The sequence below is a fragment of the Stigmatopora argus genome, chromosome 23 (genome assembly GCF_051989625.1).
Source record: "Stigmatopora argus isolate UIUO_Sarg chromosome 23, RoL_Sarg_1.0, whole genome shotgun sequence".
Classification (NCBI taxonomy): Eukaryota; Metazoa; Chordata; class Actinopteri; order Syngnathiformes; family Syngnathidae; genus Stigmatopora; species Stigmatopora argus.
This window is the reverse complement of record NC_135409.1, coordinates 3301464-3314064: the sequence shown is the minus strand read 5'-3', so window position 1 is coordinate 3314064 and position 12601 is coordinate 3301464. Positions and strand designations below refer to the sequence as shown.

Sequence of the window (12601 nt, the reverse complement as noted above, 5' to 3'; positions counted from 1 at the left end):
TTTTTTATTCATTGCGATTATTTTTTAAACTGTTTAGGTGATTTATTTCCAAATATTTATTCCCTTTGAAAGGGCGGTTTATTGCGACATATTGTTACTACATTAGTGATTGTTACTACATTGACTCAAATTTGTTATCGCGGCAGTCTAACGTGCACTCAAAATGATTGTGGCTCTTGTTTTGTCGGCACCTGCACGTAGAATACACGTCGTCAAGTGAAATCCACGGGTGTCATCGGGAGGGGGGAGCGCTAAATTTAGTAACAAGCGCCGGCTCACGAGCCAGCGACTCATTCTGTCGGCAGGGAGAGAAGCTCCCCTCCTGCAGATGACTAGTGCTCCTATTTTCCGTAAATGCGAGCGGACCTTTAAAAGGGCCGGCGGGAGACATTTTCGGCCTCGTTACCAAAATCCAATTGCCGTTGACATCACTGCTGCACGCTGCTGAGGTCATTGTGAAGAAAATGGACACATTGTTAAAGCATGATAACTAGGGCTACTATGATTAATCGACAACTCATTGATTATCAAATTCAGATTTTGGTATTCAATTGTTTAGACATAAATGTCTGCTTTTTTTTAGCCTGCTCATTTTGATTTTTTTCTTTCTATCAAAACTCAATTTTGATATTTTTTTTACACAAGCATATTTAATCAAGTTTATATATTCATTTTGTTCATGAAATGAAATAATAATTAAGACAGTGAAATTGATTTGGACATTTGCTCGCTTAAAAGTTTTCCGAATTCTTTTTTGTTCTCCATACAGTAAAAATATTCAGTTTTTAACCCATTAATAAATTAAATATATTCAAAAAAAAATTAATTCAAAGAAAAGAATACCTGGTAGATATTTAGTATGTTTAAATGAACAAAAACAAATGAGAGAAGAAAGTATTTTTGTTTGGTCCAATGCACATAAAATTTAACCAGTAGCAATATGATATTAAATAAGATTAACTTAATTCATTGCAATAAGATTTCAACAATTTGCAGCAGCCCTAATTAAAAGATGGCACCTCTAACACTTCAACAGGTCCTTTCATAGAATGAGATTTAAGGGAAAATGACAGTAGCTGCTTAGACTCATTTGAATGAATTCTGCAATTTTTCCACAATGCATCCCCTACAAAGGCTTACAATACCCTTTTTTTCCCAGGAAGTAACACGCCTAGTGCTAAAAAGCGCTAATAATAGAATATGTCCCTGGTAATCACGCTGAGGTCTGATAGCATTCACGGCAGAACAATGCAATTCCACGGAGAAACGCCACGCAAATTACCTCCTTTGAGCTGCATTATTTGCCGTATCTTTATTTTATTTTGAAGGGTGCGCGTCACGCTCCACGTTTCCTTCAATGCGTAACAAGACTGAACCGCAAAGGTGAAATGAGCCAACAAGAGGCTGCCAGATTTGGATTTGGATGATTTTTTGCTTCATTTATTAGTGCCGTTAACGGCAATAAAAGTCCAATATCTTAAGACATGAATGCAATATTTCTACGCATGTATTCTTTATCCTCCACCAAGAACTTATTCTTGACATCTGTACATCACAAATGTGCTTTTCATTTTTTTTGTTAACAAATTTTGCCGACCCAAAACTGTCGAATTTATACTTCTCAGTGTTTTTACGGGATATATTAGATATACATTTAGTCCAAAACTGTCCGATTAAAACCTCTGACTATTCAAAGCTGGGAATCCGACATTTCTTCTTCACGTTCGTCTTTGCGCTGATAAGAAGTTGAAGAGCGCGCCGCACACATGCCGCCTTTCTCTCGTGCTATTTTTCTCCGGAGAGACGACACTCGCACAATGTCGTTAATTAGGCGAACCTTTGATTGCTGCTTTTAATTAAGGAACACCCAAGTGCTTCTCATTGGCCGTCGCGCGGACGATATTGCGAGCTGAATTTGCACAGTCGTGTTTAAAGGGAGCTATGATTCGTAGCAAAATAAAAAACATGTTTGTTGTGATGCGGAGTCCTTTTCAGGCACCGACGTTAGTTTTTCTCTGGGAGAAAGAAGCTATTGATTTTTGTCAAAAAGGCCATTGATCTTTGCACAGTAACCACTACTCATCTCGGCAAAAAAACAACAACAACAAAAAGAGAACTCCCAGAAAAATGCACTTCTTTGGTACTTCAGCTGTCAACTATGCAGTCAATAAACCATTCAAGTTGTGCTTTTTGGGCAGTAATTACACATACAAAAAGGTCATTGTGATGTGATTTTCTGAACTATAATTCACACGTTTTTCCATACTTTTGTGACTAATACTCAAGTACGATTTATTTTTGTTTGTTTTTTGCTCTCTTTGACTCATCTTGTTATCTTATTTTTTTCCCCAAAAAACTGTACATCTTACATCAACAATAAATCTGACAATAACAGGGGCTTATTTAGCTTGGTATTTTCCATTTAACATTTTTTACTCTAAACTACTGTTTGTTCTTGGTTTCCGATCAGATTAAAAAAAATTGCCTTTCCTAAAATGCGACTTAAATATATTTTTCTCTTCATTGTGCATTCTTATAGTCTGAAAAACACAGTACTCATGCTTTTTTTTGTCATTCTGCTGTGAATTTAATTCGTCTATCCCTAGGAGACGTCCAATCCAATTTAACCGGGAGGGACGGCGCCATATGAAAAATCCTTCAATTGCGGATGAGTTGATAAGAAAATGCAATCTCGTTCCGTACAATGAAATGTCACGAATTCAACAGAAAATAGGCGCTCGGTGGAAGATAAAGAATATCCGACCGTGAATGTTGGCCGACCTTTGCCATCTTCCCCGCGGCTTGGCCTTCAACCCGAAAGCATCAATATGCCTCGTTAACCGCACGCACGACCGGCATTTAACGAGCGGCGTAAATCACGCAGCCGCTCAGCTGGAGGCGCTTAAAAGCGGAAACGCTAGCGATGGCGTTTGTAACCCACGTGACGTTTGTCCTCCCCGCAGTGCCGTCGTGGGCCATCGTGTCCATCGCCTTCGTGGCCATCGTCCTGGTGCTGGCCTGCTGCTTCTGCGTCTGCAAAAAGTGGATATTCAAGAAGAAGAACAAGAAGAAGGGCAAGGATAAAGGCAAAAATGCCATCAACATGAAGGACGTCAATGACGGAGGCAAATCCGAGGTAACGGCCCCGAGGCGCCATGCGTCAAACTTGACAAGTGATCGCAACTTTGCCTTCGTTTTGCTGCTGTTATTCAGAATCATAGCAAAAAATGCGCAAAATTCCATTCCGATTAGAAAAAATGATACGAGTTGGTTGCTAAATAGCTCAAATTCTGAATTATATTTACAGGGAATCATGGCTTGAATCTAGTTTTAAAAATTCATTTTCACATTTCAGATTGGAAATAATTTTCTTTAAAAAAAGTAGATTTTTTTAATTTTTAATCAAAAAATGACTAATATATTTTTGCAGGATTATAATTGATATGTAGTCAAAAATATATGTATTTAAAAGAATAAATCATATTTTCTTTATTTTGAAACCCACCATTTTTTATTTGGAAAACGAAAGGTATTTAATTGTGAATATTTCTGAAATGCCTGAAAAAGCATATGTAGTCATAAATATAATTCCTTTCTCCTCCCTTTGCGACAACAACTTGGCATCTGTATTGCACAAAACGCTATTATTCTGAACACATAAGCTCGCCCAATAACATGTTCATAAAACGGCTGCCTTTTTTTTCATAGCTGACTTCTTTTATTATGATTTGAAAATGATTCAAGTGATTATTTTGTCATTTCTTTTTTTTTGTCTAATGAGGACCTAATGAGGTAATGAAGCAAGCACCCCGAGAAATGACAACACGGTTTCCAAATGACTTATGTTAACTAATGCTAAAGACAAATTCGGTCAAGTGAGCTTGACTTGAACGCTTTCGAGAACATCCCGTCCGTTTTGACCGGGGGAGGGCGAACGAACATTCGTTTGATGACCCAATCTAATCTAATCTAATCCCCCATCAAAATGGTTGAGTCATTTCTCGCGGTGTTGCTCCGATTGACTCCTATGTGTGGTTGTTTTAATTTGTGTTTCTTCCTTCTATGTCCTCCTTATCTGTGTTGTGTCTGATGACTGTGCGGAATGGTCGCTGGCGGTAGGTTTCCCAATTGCCATTGGATCTTCTTAAGCCTGCTGCTCTGATGTTTTGATCGTTTTCTAATAGCCTCTTGACGACAACCTAACTCCCCCTTGAGCCCAAATAGATGTAACTATGCACACGGTATTTCTACTGTCCTTTATATATGTGCGTAGCGGCTGCATACGCACATATATACCGCGAGTATGATAAGACGGGACCGAGCGACACCGATGGGTTTCCGAATTTTCAACGCAAATCCAAGCAGGTGTCAATTGGAGTGGATTTTGGAAGTCCGTCTGAGACCAATCAGCGTTGCTCGGCCTTTTGCTTTCACTGGAACGGACTGGCGGGTTGACTAAAACGGCGTACTTTGCTAGCATGACGCTTGATCACGCATTGGCATAAGAGAGGAGTTTGCGGAAGGGAGGTGGATGGCGACCAATCTTTGGGGCAGGGGTCCTCTATTGAAAAACTTGGAGAACATGTGCTCCAGGGATTAAAATATTGGAAAATGCAATCCAGTGGGGTTAAAGATAAAGAATAACTAGCTATAGTTTGTCATTTAGCAATGTACGTAACCGGAAGAAATGTTCGATATTTTGGTCTACTTGCAAATCATTTGTAGATCTCTCGACGTAAAAATAGACAAACGCAAAAAGTGACCTAAAAAAGGGGGCAAACAACATTTAATAACTTGATCACTGCGATCGCAAACATGTTTTAAAAAAAAGATTTTTTTTGAAAACCCGTCACTGCTCACGAACGCTACGCCCATCGTTGACTTTTGCTAGCAAGATAAATAAAATTGACTGAAAATGGGGCAATCTAGTTGCGAAATGAGCAATTGAGGACCTCTGCTCATCCGATGGATGTTTGAGGGTGACATATTTTTGGTTGGGGGTGACACGAGAGCTTCACGGAGAATGCTGTGCATGCCAAAAAGAGAAACCTCTTGGACGGTTACTTTTGATGCTGACTGAATGACCTTTGAGCCTCTTCAATCGCATGTCGTAGTCAACTTTCTTCACCACAATCATCATCATCATCATCACCACCACCTCCCGCTAACCCAGCACTCCCCCGCCCCCCATCCCCGCCCCCGCCCAGGCTAGTGGCTATAAAGGGTTGATCTGACTTGAACTGACACCAAGGCAACTTTGATCTCTTTCCAGAAGATTCTCTCTTCTTCTTCTTCTCTCTCTCTTTCTGTGTGTGTCTCCGTCTTTTGTGGCCTTTCTTCTCAATGCCTGCCCATCGCTCTCATCATCTCCGGTGCCATCCTGTGATCTTTCCTCCAGACGCACCGTCAAGGGAGCGAGGTTTTAGTGCATCTCGGAGCATGAACCCGTGTTAAACGCTGTGTCTTTTACTGCTCGCTTCCCCTTCCTCCTCCCTTTCCGACGTCATAAAACCAGCGGCAGCCTCGGCAGCGGTGGTTCCTCCGAGCCGCCGGAGGGGGGAACGGCGCCCGGGCGGTACTCAGGCGCCACTGACTTTTGCTGGGTGTGTCCTCCAGGCCTTGCAGGATGAGGAGGACGCCGAGACGGGCCTGACGGAAACGGAGAAAGAGGCCGAGCCCAAGGAGGAGCAGAAACTGGGCAAATTACAGTACTCGCTGGATTACAATTTCACGGAAAACACGGTGAGACCATCTTTTTAGTCATTGATTTTTCGCACCATTTATCCTCACAACAGCAGGGCACGAGGAGACGGGCAACCAATCATAGCTAGGGACGATTTTAAATGTTCAACTATGGAGGTTTTGGGGGATGTGGGAGGAAACCGGAGTACCCAGAGAAAACCCACACAAGTCAGACTCCACACAACTGGGATTGAACCCATGACCCCAGAACTGTGAGGCTGATGTGTTAATAATCCCTTGTCCTCTGGGCCCAAAAAAATCCATGTTAATTACCTAGTTGTTTTTTTTGTTTATTATAAAAATATTTATTATAAATTATAAAAATATAGTACATATACTGTTGTTTTTTGTAATATATATTAATTTAAAAATAACACACTAGATCAGGGGTCGGGAACCTTTTTGACGAAGAGAGCCACAAACAATTCATATTTTCCAACGTTATTCCTTGGGAGCCATGCTACGAATTTAAAAGTCAAAATACATACATGTAAACGAGTGCTTTTTCTTCTTTTTTTTTGTAATTTCACCACTTTTAAAGTGGAAAAAATGAATATTTTTTAAAAGATTCTTATGCTGTTGCTAATCAATGAGAGGGTGCATTCCAGAAGAGTCTACTGCAAAAAAAAGAAGATTAAAGCAAAAAAAAAGAAGATTAAATCAGTTCTAAATGTAATATCTCAGTTCTGTCCCCAGCGATTTCCATATTTTAGCTCACAGGTTTGCGAAGAGCCAGATGCACCCATCAAAAGAGCCACATGTGGCTCCCGAGCCATAGGTTCCTTACCCCTGCACTAGATAATACATTAATAGATGAAATGATGGTAAATTGTTATTTTGATTTAAAATTTTAATAAAAAAGAAAAATATATATTTACGTCGTACTGAAAAAAAATAGCCAGTTTTATAATATCAAAAGCTTTTTTAGGGTTTCCCCCAAAAGATCGTCAAGTATTTTTCCCTTATTGCGAGATGAAGTGTTGTTGGCGGATCGCCGAAATCCCCAGCGACGCCGCGACGTTCCGCTCCGCCTGGTATTTTGCTTTGTTTCCGCCCGATTGGAAAACATGGCCGATCTCCGTCTGCTGTATTCGGTTCCGATGGCTGATTTTTAAAAAGCAGACGATGCAGGACCGGCATCAGCTGTCCAGATGTCGTGTGACAGACGAGAGATTCGCCCAGCGAACGCGACGTCCCTACCCGATGGGACTCAGCCGCTACCTCGGTGGGAACGCAGCTGACGCCGACGCAATTAGCGAAGATGGCAGATAGTTGGTATCAAAAGAAAAGTTAGTGGCACGCGGCAAAGAAGGAGGAGGGGGCTGCACACTAGTCTATAAAAACTCCAATGTCTGTTGTCTGTGAGGCAATCCAAATCCATCTCTGGCTAATCTTCAATCGAAACCTTAATCCCTAAAGGGTCAAGATGCATCTGGAGACAAGCGCTTCGTCAACAAGCAATGTCAGTTTCATACAGTACATTGGCTGTTATGTACAGTCGCTTTGGAATGATGGACAACTCGATTTACCCTGGTGAAAAAGATTGTGTTTTCTTGCCAATGATCCTACCTGGAAAACCATCCAGTTCCTGGGTTGTCAGTCAGACCCAAGAACGGGTTTAGTTTCCAGTAGAAAATATCTCATCAGGCTCAAAATGAGATCAAATTCCTTAAAGTAATATTTCAATGAGATATGTAAGCTTATTTTACAATTATTTGACAAAATTGACATTTTGCGTGGCCCCATCATTTCATGTTTCTTGCTAAAATTCAGGTTGTCGGCGCTCATAAAAAGGTTCCCTTGTTATGATGCAATTTTGAATTTTTGCGCTACTATTGACCCAGGTGGGAATCCAATCCATTTGAACCGGAAGGGCTGGCAGAGAATTACCGTTCATTCCTACAAACTGGAGGCTTCATTTTTCTGGAATTCCAGTAAAAATGTGAAGATTTAATTACTTAGCAAATCTTTTACTCGCAACTTTTTACTTTGAGGTTCAAAGCGAAAGCGCAAATCAGTCTGAAGTGTAAATGGAAATATACGAAGCTTTCGCATTTTTGTTTTTGTGGACAAAACGGCCTCTTGGAAGAAACTCCACTAACTACAATCCTTCTTTCTTGCTCTTTTCACACCAGGGAACCTTTTTAAATCCACGTGTGTGTTCAGTTCAGTTCATTTGCCTATTAATGACTTTTCATGGACGGCCTTTGTCAGCACTCAAGTCAAAAAACGCCAATTGCTTGATGGCAGTTGTAAAAGTCAAAGGAACACACGCCATTAGTGCTCCGTCAAGGATTACTTTCAAAATGACAAATTACAGAACATTTTCTCTAAAAGGGCTTTTCATATGGCCGGTATCATCTATAATAGCGCTCTGCGATTGTGTCGCTAATAAACCCGGCGTCGTGTAGCTAAAGTGGCCTAAAGCGGAACTAGGCGACAATGGCCGGCGAGGAGGCACCTTTTTATCGTGGTCGCTTTCAGCTTTCAAGGCAGAGGCCCCCCGTCACCCCTAATCCTCGGGCAATTTCAGCGAACGCCCGACGGACGCGGGCGATTGCTTTCTGAGCTCCTCGCGTGTATCCGGAGGCGACTCCATAAACTTCCCATTTCTCTTCTTGTCAGTCGCCCCAAATAATGCCGCCTGCTGGATTCGGGACTAATGAGATGAAAGGTCGTGCAAACAACGCAAATGGAGCACAAAGAAGCTGCTGTGTCGCGCTTGAAAATGACATTTTCCAGATGAACTAGACCTAGAGATGCTAGACTTATTACTTTCATTACTAGAATTTCAGGGAAAAGGGTTATTAGCTGATGAAGACTGATATTTCAGAATCTACATCGTATTGTTTTATGACTACAAGGGAATCCGGGTCACTGGGCACAAATTTGCTAATGTAAAGTGCTTTGGGTGTGGTAAGAACATGCAGATAAATGAGCTACTATATAAGTACTGTCCATTTATCAGTATGTAAAAATCATACCTGTCAACGTATAAGTTTTTCCACGTATTTTTTACGCTTTTTTGTACACGGTCGATTGGTCGCCGGTCTTTTGGTCACCGATCTTTTGGTCGCCGGTCTTTTGGTCGCCGATCTTTTGGTCGCCAATCTTTTGGTCGCCCGGAAGGTAAGTGATAATTACCATTTAAATCGTTGCTCAAATTCCCTAAATACAAACTGCAAATTACTATTTAGTCATACTTAATGCCCTAGTAATTATTAAGCCAAAGAAAAGCTCCAAATTTCCCGGACTTTTATTGTTTTTTGTTGGAGAACTTGTTAAGACCCTGACTGGCGTAGCTTCTTAAAGGGACAACGCATGTACATACAAACTCTTATACACTCACACGTCGCCTCAGTGAAACTGCTCATGGCCATTGTTGGCTTTTATTGATGCGTAGACCGTGTAGTTTTACCTTGTTTTGTCGCCGGTCTTTTGGTCGTCGGTCTTTTGGTCGCCAGTCTTTTGGTCGCCCGTTGTCGCGGTCGGGGCGACCAAAAGACCGCGACCAAAAGACGGCGACCAAAAGACGGCGATCAAAAGACCGGCGACCAATTGACCGCGCACGCGTTTTTTGATCATTTCAAATTGTGTACGCCGTACAATAACTTTTGTACGTTTTTTGTAAAACCGATCTCGTTTTACCCATTTCTGCTCTAATTTGGATCGTCTCGGTCACTGGTAGCAGACGAAAACGTCATCGTCAACTGCTAATATTGTCGTGCTTCGAGCATGGTTCGCATGTCCGCCTTTTCACGATATAAATATAGCGCGTCAGCAAGCAATGCACCCAGACAGTCTAACTGTCAGCGTCATACAGCGACATCTACAGAATCTTGTGTATAGTGCATACTGATTGAGCACCCTGTTCACTTTGGAGAAAATTTTAGACTTTTAAGTACGCCCTATGTGAGTAAATATGTGCCGCGTTGCATTTGTACGTTTTTTTATCGCGTAATTAATAAGGGGAGCAGCTGGCTGAGGTTGACAGGTATGAAAAATTGAAAGATAAGACTCTTCTTTCGTTACAAGACTTTTTTTCTACCTTTAGAAATCGAAACACTGACCACTGAGTTTGATAGAAAATACTCATTTAAACATGATGTTAATTCTAACATTGACATCAAACTATTCGAATTGGAAAAGCTCAGAAAACTTTGGAGCATCATGTATCATGCATCAAATATTCCAATCTTCAGAGGCAATTATCCTCCAAATTCAAATGAAAATGTCCTTTTCCTATTCCGCTCACTGCCGTGGAAGACGATAGACATCCGATCCGTTTTGAATGAATGAACATTTGCCACCACGTTTGTGCAGAAGAGTTCCGGTCAACTTGTTTTCAGGGAGTTTATCAGTCAACAGTGGGCGCGGCGGGGGGATTGGTCACGGCCGAGCCCCCGGTACTGTTAGCCTAGTCAAACTGAAGCGTGACTGAAGAGCAACGCACACACGGCGGCAGATGAGCAAACATGGCCACGTGTGACAGGTATGATTACAAGCAGTGCGCGTCAATGTCACGCCTTTTTGCTCCTTTTTTATCGGCGGGAAGCAAACCATCCCGTCACCGCCTTCCCATCGCGGTCTAATTACGTTGGTGAGAAGTCCGCAAAAAAAAAACCTCTCGGTTTATTTTCCTGTTCGATCATGTTGAATGAAAATATGGTTTTGATGCATACAATCGAAATCAGCCAGAAATACATCTTGGCCCAGGTGTTCAATAATCCCATCCAGGTGTTTTCGTCACCATCCGAACTTGACAAAATGTCTTTTCCCTTGTCAGCTCATGGTGGGGATCATCCAGGCGGCCGAGCTTCCCGCTATGGACATGGGTGGGACCTCCGACCCGTACGTCAAAGTTTATCTGCTGCCCGACAAGAAGAAGAAGTTTGAGACCAAAGTCCACCGCAAGACCCTTAATCCCACCTTCAATGAGCAATTCACCTTTAAGGTAACGTCCCGGCGGGATCACGTGATTTTTTTTTTCCCTTCCCCTTTGGCGCATTCAAGGTGCGCCGACAGGAGCCAGCTGGCGTATTAATCGGCTTCTGACAAAAAAATAGCACACGCTCGTAATGACAGGTGCTGAGCCCGCGTCGCCACGGAGGCGAGAATGTTGCGGAACTTTGCGCTTGCCGTTTTTCTTCCAAGTTTCATCATCCGCTTCTCAAAAGTCACCGGTTGCCATCGACAGCAATTAGTAGTTGGACCGGGAGCAGCTGGCAGCGATCGAATGATCGCCATCGATGCTGGCAAAGGAGAAAACACATTTTGCCTGTAGAGAGCGCCGCTCGTCCCCTGCAAAATTCCTCCCGAATTGTTGATTTTCCATATACAGTGGTACCTCTAATTCCTTTTATTTGTAGCTTAGATTTTTCGTAAGTAGAGGCATATTTTACATTGATTTTTTTTGCATAATCCATTCCACAATCTTTAATACAGTGGTACTTCTACTTACAAAATTCTTGGTTCCAGAACATGTTTCATATTTTTCGTAAATAGAGCAGTGGTTTACATACAGTAAGTATAAACCAGCGAGGACTGTCAGCATTTTTTTTTAAATTGATGCTCTTTTTTGTTTTTTTTTCGTTGGTGTCGAGAAGCACGGCTCTAACAACACTCGAATTAAAGAAAAGATAAAATAACACAGAGTTGTTGAGAGAGGCCAGAAGAGTGTAGGGAGATAGTCAATCAGAACACAACGCTACCACGACAATTTCTAAATAAAATAACGGACACAGTAAATGTATTTATGCTTTAGGGGGTTTCGTAACTTGGTTCTTGTTTTTGTATATTGGAACAGTAGTTTCGGAACCTGAAAATTTAACGTGTAGTAGCATTCATAAGTAGAGGTATCTCTCTACTACCCTCTAAACCAGGGGTAGGGAACCTATGGCTCGGGAGCCATATGTGGCTCTTTCCATGGGTGCATATGGCTCTCTACTAACCTGAGAAGTAAAATATGGAAATCACTGGTGATAGAGATGAGTCCTGAATGCACTAATAGGAGCGTCACTGTGGCATTGACAGTACCTCTACCACCACTTAAATCATAATTTGGTGTTTCATTACTCTTCTGCATGCATGATGTCATTGATAATGATTTATTAGAAACAGTATAACAATGTTGTCAAAAGAATTTAGACTTTTTGTACTTTAAAAGTGGTGAAATGACCAAAAAAAACACATATTTTCATGTATTTTTACTTTTCTATTCTGAGAATGGCTCTCAAGAAATAACATTAGAAAATATGATTTTTTTATGGCTCTCTCCGTCAAAAAAGTTCCCGACCCCTGCTCTAAACTCTTTAAAAATGATAAAAGTACGTATACCAATTTTGTATGAAATATGTATACAAATGTTTGAATTAAGCCATTAAAATGATGCCGTTAAATATCCGGGCTAATTATGCCATCAGGTTCCCTACGTGGAGCTGGGCGGGAAGACGCTGGTCATGACGGTCTATGACTTTGACCGCTTCTCCAAGCACGACGCCATCGGCGACATCAAGGTGCCCATGAACAAGGTGGACTTTAGCCACGTGACCGAGGAGTGGGGAGACTTGCAGAGCGCCGAGAAAGAGGAGGTGAGTACTAAACGTCCCGGCTTCCCCTTCAATTAATACCCGGCAACAGTTGAGGAGATTCAATTTTCACGCTAAATGTCATGGCGCAGCCTCGCCCGTTGCTACGGCAACCTGCTTCTCAGCCCCGCCAACGCGTTTAAAGGTTAATTGCGACAGAGGCCGGCGACCGGGCCGTCGTGCTTTTAACGCGAAGGCCGGCACCTCGTTTACGCGGTTCCGAGGCTCCGGGTTTGTCGGTCTGCGTTTCCTGTGATTGGCTGGCGACCAAT

At 41.9% G+C, this 12601-nt stretch overlaps 1 protein-coding gene across 4 annotated transcripts in view; it reads left to right on the top strand.

Annotated features, from left to right (window-relative positions):
• syt1a (synaptotagmin Ia) overlaps nucleotides 1-12601 on the top strand; it is a 64124-nt gene that overhangs the window by 46590 nt on the left and 4933 nt on the right. For 3 of the 4 annotated variants that reach the window (XM_077593501.1, XM_077593500.1, XM_077593503.1), the window contains 4 exons: nucleotides 2964-3136; nucleotides 5617-5742; nucleotides 10529-10696; nucleotides 12165-12332. In XM_077593501.1, the coding sequence (XP_077449627.1) occupies nucleotides 2964-3136; nucleotides 5617-5742; nucleotides 10529-10696; nucleotides 12165-12332 (635 nt within the window). The remainder of the gene's footprint in view (nucleotides 1-2963; nucleotides 3137-5616; nucleotides 5743-10528; nucleotides 10697-12164; nucleotides 12333-12601) is intronic. The other variant, XM_077593504.1, reaches the window with a different exon arrangement.